This window comes from Pavona decussata, unplaced genomic scaffold (assembly GCF_977016875.1).
Source record: "Pavona decussata unplaced genomic scaffold, jaPavDecu1.1 SCAFFOLD_218, whole genome shotgun sequence".
In the NCBI taxonomy this organism is placed as follows: domain Eukaryota; kingdom Metazoa; phylum Cnidaria; class Anthozoa; order Scleractinia; family Agariciidae; genus Pavona; species Pavona decussata.
In genome coordinates this window covers 959,314-967,500 of record NW_028145623.1, presented here as the reverse complement: position 1 = coordinate 967,500, position 8,187 = coordinate 959,314, and the positions used below count along the sequence as shown (strand labels likewise).

General features: G+C 40.1%; 2 protein-coding genes across 4 annotated transcripts in view; both read right to left on the bottom strand.

Annotated features, from left to right (window-relative positions):
• Positions 1–1,810, bottom strand: part of LOC146459626 (uncharacterized) — a 4,013-nt gene extending 2,203 nt beyond the window's left edge. Inside the window, exon 1 of the mRNA XM_085089244.1 lies at positions 1,644–1,810. Within this exon, the coding sequence (XP_084945370.1) occupies positions 1,644–1,692 (49 nt within the window). The 5' untranslated portion in view covers positions 1,693–1,810. The remainder of the gene's footprint in view (positions 1–1,643) is intronic.
• Positions 1,811–5,023: 3,213 nt separating this feature from the next.
• Positions 5,024–7,351, bottom strand: LOC146459625 (uncharacterized). Of its 3 annotated transcripts, none has more exons than XM_085089232.1 (4): positions 7,021–7,351; positions 6,554–6,640; positions 5,623–5,929; positions 5,024–5,156 (listed from the first exon to the last, which is right to left on the bottom strand). In XM_085089232.1, exons 1-3 carry the CDS (start codon positions 7,265–7,267, stop codon positions 5,640–5,642), a joined length of 624 nt encoding a protein of 207 aa, XP_084945358.1. In that variant the 5' UTR covers positions 7,268–7,351; the 3' UTR covers positions 5,024–5,156; positions 5,623–5,639. The 3 variants fall into 3 exon arrangements, with proteins under 3 accessions (XP_084945358.1, XP_084945357.1, XP_084945356.1); XM_085089231.1 differs by having other exon boundaries at positions 5,024–5,169; positions 5,635–5,929; XM_085089230.1 differs by having other exon boundaries at positions 5,024–5,169; positions 5,639–5,929.
• Between the last annotated feature and the right edge of the window lie 836 nt (positions 7,352–8,187).

The following is an 8,187-nucleotide window of genomic DNA, read 5'->3' as shown; positions in this document are numbered from 1 at the left end:
GGGGAATGTCCAGTAACTAAAACTTTTGTTACAGTTGCTACATTCATAACCGCAGTTCCACGTTATGGATAAAGGATCTACACACTGTCAGACAAGTCAAGAACCAAAAGCAAATTAAGGCTCGAACCGGATACGAACACATGACCTTTCGATACTCGGTACAATTGGGATAGCTAATTAGTTGGAAGAGCATTCAATCGGCCAGCCGCAAGTTTATAGCTTTGAATTCACATTTAAGTGGGGATTTTGTTTTAGATACTTCTTTCGGTGATCATATGTTTCATCGTATGTGATCTCATATTCAAATAGTATCAGTCCAGAGGTATTCATGGGCATTATTGGAGGGACTGCAATTATTCCCACTGTGAGAAGTCGAAAATTTCATATATGTATTATTTTCACATGTAGATTTTCAAACTTTTCCAGTGTAACACTCCTAAAACTACCTTTTCACAAAATCCTGGATACTCCCTCCCGATTTATACAAATGGAAAGAACGGCTTCATCATTTTCAATCCTTAGCACTCCCGAGGGAGCATAGGGCGTCCACCAGTAAACGCCATTACACACGATTCCTTGCTAATGTTTTGGCTCTGTAGAAAGAACACCTTGATAGCTTACATTTGAAAGTCACGCTTTAGCAGTTCATCCACCGAATGACAAGTATGGTTTAAAACCTCCGATACTCTACAGCATAATTAACATGGAAAACGTCAGTGTGAAGTCACCTTTTACCCAACTATCAACAGCATAAACACAGAAAAGTTCTGTTCTAGTACCTTTTACTGCATGAATGACCAAGCTTTGGTACTTCACCGAAAAACTCTTAAAACAACCTTGTTAAGCACAGAACACAGATCTCTTGCGAAGTATTTCCCCTTCTAATCATGAACTTTCATAAAAATAGCACAACATTAATGTTCTATAAACATAAACAATTCATAGAATAATTTTTACTTCGAATTCTTCTTTTTCTTCCCGATGAACAAGAGAAACGTGGCCTTAGCCTCCTTCGCAACAACTTTGGACTCGTCACGCATTCCTCCCCTTGCGTGACGGGCCTGGCGGCCAGCTGTGACTGCCTTTGGGTTTGTTATATTCAGACAGTTTTATTGCAAAGGCAAATTCGGATAGTTGCAAGTGCTTTCACTGCGAGTAGAAGTACAGATGGAAATTAATTTAACTCTCCGCCATTTCTAGTGACAGTGTTTTAATATCGCGGCGGTAAAATCATCGGTTTTGGTGAGGGAGAAGAAATTTTAATTAATTTCTTTAAAAAGAAACGGAGACGTCCGGAGTACGACGAGAGCTAAAACTCATCACGTATGATATAAAAACGGTCGCATTTTAGTGATAATACGGGACAATGTACACATGCCATGAGGTCGATGGTTTGAACCGGGACCTCAAGTGATGTTATTAAAATTTTCTCTCGCAACTCTGCGGCTTTGGAAAACAGACACAACCATTCTCGTATTTAGTGATAAAAACCGGAAAATTACGTCCACATTAGTACAAAAACTGATTTTGAAGCTCGATAAACAGATGGAGCTACGCACGCACCTTTCAAGCGTTGTTTATAGCGGGATACATTCGCCACACTGAGGCGAACGATTTATAATAAATTTTAGTAACAAAATTACCTGGTGGCAGAAGTGTTATGAACGCAAATCCTAGGAAAGAAAGCTTCATCTTGCAGACAGTCCTTGCCTTACTCTGACGTCCAGTAACGAAAGAGGAATCGAAGGTGAAGGTTTTACGGTACAAGGTTTTATACGGTGTACTCAGAAGCGACTCTGAAATTTGAGATTTTAAAACAAAAAGGTCCTGACCCTAAAGTTGTTTGGTGAATGAAGAATATTTGTACATCAGATCATGTGACGTAAGCGCTAGTGTAAAATTCCGCTTTGAACAAATGTACATTATCTAAATTTAGCAGAGTATCAGCTGTAGCTTTGCAGCTGAAGTTGGAGTCAGGCGTGACATTTTCGACTGCCGAACGGATCTTGGAGATTCTTTTCATTTCCAATTTCCTGTACACGTGATCAACAATATATCACGAGACACAAAATGCGCTCAGAGTATTTCGCCTGATACACCACACGTTCTCGCTGCTGACCAAAAGGATTATGACCCCAGAAAAGCGAAATGAATGTGAAAATTTCGGGCTGTCGCTTCTCTCCGACAGCCGGAAATACATGTGCGTTCGCAACATGGGGAGGGGAGGAGGGGGAAAATCGTAATTCTCTATTCACAACATGCATATTCTTTTATTCTTTTTAAAATCGTGCACATTGCAAGATGATTCCAAGACAGGAAAATAAACTGGCTCCCGTCAGCGTTCGTTCATTGAGGCTTACATTATACGTTTAATTTCAGTCCTTTCGTTCTAGTTCACTTGGATGCGAATCCGATCACTAACTGATCTTCCTTGAGACTGCCTATTATAGTTATTCAGTGAGTGACAGAGGCATACTCGGAAATGGAAATCTGAGTGCATGCTCGGACCTACCGCATTTGAGCTAGTCACGTCTCAACAAAGGCAAGTATATTGCTGTGCATTTCGCCAATCGCGTCCCCAGCGCCCGCTTTCCTTTCCGGTCAGAACCAAGAACGCGGAACCGAGCTCTGGAGACGAGGTTGGCATTTCGACTAGAGCGCCTGAATTTCTACGAGTTTTGCAAGTTTACTGCTGAGCCTTCGGTGAGATTACATATCACGCATAAATCGCCTTAACTATGATACTCACAACGACTTCTTTTCGATGATCTGTAAACTTCTTTGTAAATTTCAAACTTTGTCCTCAAAATACTCAATGGCACCTACATTGTAATAAGACAAGAGAGACTAAAGCCTGGAGTGGATGCAATAAAATTTGGAAACAGCAAAATTAGCTCTGAACAATGATCCTGTTGAATTGAACGTCAGTTCTAAAGAGATGTGATTAGCTAAAATACCGCGACTAATGAGTACATAAGAGAAATAATTCCAAAAAGCACTATTACGACCTATTACTGCAGAGCTGATTGAAAAGCGTGCACTGCTCTCTTTTCTTTGTACAATATTTCGGCCGTCTTCAAGATGTTATACTGATTATTTTAACCATTTAAGTGTCATATCAGTAGAGAAAGCCTTAGAAACATCTCCTCTTTTTGGCCATTACTCTTTACTTTATTCGCGTAAGAGAAAGGCAACTGCAATGCTTCTGAAAGAAAAATCTTCAGGGCCGTAGCCAGTATGAGGCAAACCGAGGCACTTGCCTCAGTCATTGTTGACAAATTCACAGACAGTTAAATAAGTAAAAAAAAATGTTAACGCAATGAATGATAACGCAAATCAGGCAGTGCCCTGAATTACAGGTGAGAAAAATTAAGCAAAAATTCATGCCAACCAGGCAGCGGCTTCGAACCAAAATTTAACTTTGTTTTGGCATTACTAGTATTCAGCGAAGCAACTTTGTCTTTCATTCAATCTAGTTGAGATGGTGGTGTCAGTGAAAAAGCCACCGGAGATGGTCGGAAAGACGTTGTAGAGGCAAAAACCGGACAGGCGGCAGCGCCACTTAATACAGGAAGCTGTTCGTGCGAGCGCAGGCCAAGCGCTCTCCACAGGTTGAAGACCTGGTGCCGTTCATCGATCGGCTCTAACAGGCTGAATGGCCTTATATACAGCGAAATCCCTGTGGACGCGCTCGAGCCTCTACGGCGGTGGCATGCTAGTGGGCAGAGGCGAATCGCGCTGGCATTTAACAGCTAACTACGTTGCCATTTGGAAATGAAAATCCTCAAATGAGAACGGCCGAGACCAAGTTTTATGAGCCTGCGAGACTGAGCACCGACCCCCGACCCCCGCGCCCCCATAAACCCTTCTTTCCACGAAACCTTTGGTCAAGCAAACCTGGTTTAGGTCGTTGTTATCTAAGGCCTTCCTATAGAAATAAACCGCCAACAAACACATTAAACAGCCGCATACAAGACCACAGAGCCCCTTAAGTAGCATTTAAATAGCCCCCCCCCCCCCCCCAAAAAAAAAAAAAAAAAATTCACCTCGATCTCTAGATCTAGATGGCCTTAAGGGCTCTTAGCAGAATTTTTGTCAAATAAGGTTTGATCCCAGTGTTTTGTTTGAACGTAAACTTCATAAAGACCCTAAATTGCTAGGCCGGGAATTAAAACATGGATATTGCCTCAGTCCTTATTTTTTTCTGGCTACGGCCCTGATCTTCAATTGCACGATGAGACGGGATTGTTCGTTATACAGGCTATGCCTTAGAGGGAGGGGGGGGAGGTGTTCATCAGTTCTTAAGGAGGAGGAGGCAATGTTATTGTAATGTCTAGTACACTTTTACGACAATAAGAAAGATTTTTGTCAGTTATGACCAACTATCTTAAATTTGAAGTAAAATTAAGTTCATCATCCATTCATTCATTCACCCACTCACTCACTCACTCACTCACTCACTCACTCACTCACTCACTCACTCACTCACTCACTCACTCACTCACTCACTCACTCACTCACTCACTCACTCACTCACTCACTCACTCACTCACTCACTCACTCACTCACTCACTCACTCACTCACTCTTTCACTCACTCACTCACTCACTCACTCACTCACTCACTCACTCACTCACTCACTCACTCACTCACTCACTCACTCACTCACTCACTCACTCACTCACTCACTCACTCACTCACTCACTCACTCACTCACTCACTCACTCACTCACTCACTCACTCACTCACTCACTCACTCACTCACTCATTCATTCATTCATTGATTCATTCATTCATTCATTCATTCATTCATTCATTCATTCATTCATTCATTCATTCATTCATTCATTCAACAATAAAGTAGATTTCGGGTCTCCTTTTCATTTTTTTTATATATATATCACGAATAGCTAGTGTCTGATTTCATTTTCACGCCGTTTTGGCAATGATAGAGTGGGACTTGCGGAGAAGCTTGATTCAATGCCAAAAAAAAAGGAACGAAAATAAAATACAGGACTAAAAGTTGATGCCTTTTATAATTTTATTACAAAATTCCTTGCAAAACAAAGAATCAGATAAGTTGAGAGACAACAGCTCTTCAAGCTCATACAATGCAGAAGCTACTGAAATCATCAGGCATCCATCCAACAGGAAAGCTGCAAAAAATCCCTGCAAAACAAAAGGAAAGGTTCCATGAGTGCTTCTTCGTGATATTTAATGATTTTAGGATCAAACTTTTTCGCCTGAGTGACTCAGTGAATTCGCCACCAAAAAAAAGTCAAAAGTTTTATGTGAAAGAGGGTTTGAAATGACAGTGAATTTTGCTACATCAAACTGGGGTTTCTCTTGTGTAAATTTAAGATAGCGAGGGATCATTTTTCCAAGAAAAAGGTACAGAATCTAAAAATGGAAGGTGTTTAGAAGTAAAAGAAAGAGATTTTGGTTAGTATAAATACACTATAAATACCACCACATCAAAACAAAGCACATACGAAACCTAATTTTACAGAATTTTAAGTTTTTGCAAAGTAACCTTTTTTAATTATCAGCGACAACACTGAGTGGTGGTCCATAGTTCACAATAAGATTTATCCCATATTTTTAGTTATGTTTATAAAGCACTTGTCACCAAACTAACCTTAGTTCCCACACGTGTACTTCACAGCAAGATACTTGGCCGTTCCCTTGCATGGATCCCCAAACACAGAGTTACTTGCATTCAGCACACACCTTGCCTTCCCATGGCACGCGCGCCGCACGAGGGCAACGGATTTCGCCTCCCTACACTTGGTGGTGCGAATTGGGCGTCTGCGGCAAATGCGTCTATTCAATCGGCCATAGATTGCCTGCATGATCCTTATCTTCTCTCCGCCTTTGCATGCTAAGGTAGCTTTCTTGCCTTCACAGATCGTGAGAGACTTTGCCTTATCTGGTGCGAAAGAAAAAGATAGCAAACATGTTCATTTTTTTTAAACTGGGCGCTCTTCGAAAAGTTTCAATTTGATGAGGAGAAGGAACAAGCCATAAATCCACTTTTTCCACTAAACTGAATTCTTCCACTTTCTTACTGTGTGTATCTTTTTTTTTCTCTCTTTTCTTTTCTTTTGTATCGCATCGATTCCCAATAAAACAAATAAAGATATACGACCACTCTTTTCTTGTTTGTATTTTCTGTAAATGATGAACATTTAGTCTATATACAATTAAAGGAGTCCATAACTTCGTAAGAGTCGGGAAAACCGGCTCTTTTAAATACGTCAAGGAAAATCACCGATTTTATCCCAATTTGGAGGAATTATGACGCTTTGTTCAAACTACTTTTCCCTACTTAAGCAAAAAAGTTGCCATCAAGACATAGTCTGTGCGCATATGATCTTATGTGAAGCGCCAAGCCACTTAACTCAGAAAAACCTAGAGTTTTCGTTGGAGAAATCACAGGCCTAAAAAAGATGCTCATTGATCATAATTCAGCAAATAGAGTCCCTTTTCTGGTTAAAAGAATTTTTGAGTAGAGACAAGCGAAAATTTTTTTTCGATCTATCCTACCACTCACCTTGGTTTAAGCCCTTTCGAATCATCCTTGTAATACCGGTCAGTTTTCTATCCATTCTGGCCAAGCGGTTCATCATCATTTTGTTTCCTGAAAGCGAGAAAAAATTCAGCCGCTAAATTCTTCTGGACAGGAAAGGGAGAGTTGATGAGTGAAAAACCGAGAAAATCAGTAAACTGCGCTCTTTAGAAAATCAGTCATGTATTGAATAAAATGATGGCGGATTCGGAATTTTTAAGTAAATGGTAAAAATATTCTGAATGAAAGCGCTAGCGCAATTCAATAAGAATATACGCTAACTGAAACTGTACGTAAGTTATAAACTTTTTAAACTTGAAATCTTCAAAAACCTAGATATGATGGTAGCCGTAGATTGTCTTTACCAACAAGTTTTATTCTGACTCGAAAGAGGGATTATAAAAAAATCTCAATACTTCAGAAATTTTCGGCAAATGAAGTTCCAATCATACCTTTCTTCAGATGTTTCAACTGAGCTTCCAGCAAGCCGATTTTGGTGTGCGTGAAGCGCAGAGTCAGATCCACCGCGCTCACTACGGACAAAACTTTACCCAAGTCCTTCTTGCGAGCGGGGCAGACAGTTTTGATCTTCACATTCTTCAAAACATTTCCCTGTCGGTCTCTCTTGGCGCAGGAAGGCACAGACTGTAAAGTGACGAGAACAACCAGAGCGAGAACGACACACGTTGCCTTAAACATCGTGATGAACTTGCCGAGAATATCGACGTCTTCTTCCTTCTAGTACAAAACAAAGGTTTGTTGTCCCGAGGAAAACGGCGCGAAAGAGTACAGCGCAGTCTGGGGTCTCGCACATTTTTCATGTTGGGTATAATGTCAGCCGTTTGTTTAGCGTGTAAATAGAGAGCAGTGGCGAAAGAATAGAACAATCCTTTTAGAATTGTTTACTTTTGAAATTTGTAAACTCTTTCTGCGTGATTATCATAAACGAGAATTAAACCTAGGTTATTCAAATCAATTTTGCCAGGATGCAAGCATAATCCTACCTATGCTAACTAATATTCACTTAAATCGAATTTAAGTTGTTTTTTGCACGCACTTAATAATCAATTGACTGTGTCAGCCTCCAGTCGCGCATGAAAGACACAGTGTGTATATATTTGTTGCTGATAGCTGCATTCATTAGGGTCAAAAGTTTGACGTGTGCCTCACGAAATCTATATTCAACACTCGTACGGAGAATATTACGTCTCGACGCATTTGCACGCAGATTTAGCTTCGCATTAGTCGCTAAGGTATTCAACTAAACCGTGTTCCCTTTTTCATCCACAAGTAAAACTTTTTCTTTTTACGTCTCTTTCACAATATTAATATTCTTTGTTTCATAGTTTCGTGAAATGCCTAAAAGCAAACATCAATAAAATGCAAATTTTTAATGATTTCTGGAAGATGACTCATTCGATTTCATCAAGCTTTCATATCTCATGAGAATGTTTCAGAAATGTCATCATTGTTACGAGTTGTCCTGTCTTGCGAGTCCTTCAAAATACGAGAACCGAGTTAAAATAATTATATACAGCGACACTACACACCAAAACTTCTAATATCTCACGATAAGTAAAAAAAAAACTAGGAAACGACTGAAACAGGATGATTTCAAG

Coding starts and splice junctions, on each gene's coding strand:
- LOC146459625 (XM_085089232.1), bottom strand. CDS start 7,267: ATGTTTAAGGCAACGTGTGTCGTTCTCGCTCTGGTTGTTCTCGTCACT. Junction 6,641..7,020: donor GTTGAAACATCTGAAGAAAG/GTATGATTGGAA, acceptor TCTCGCTTTCAG/GAAACAAAATGATGATGAAC. Junction 5,930..6,553: donor TCGAAAGGGCTTAAACCAAG/GTGAGTGGTAGG, acceptor CTTTCGCACCAG/ATAAGGCAAAGTCTCTCACG.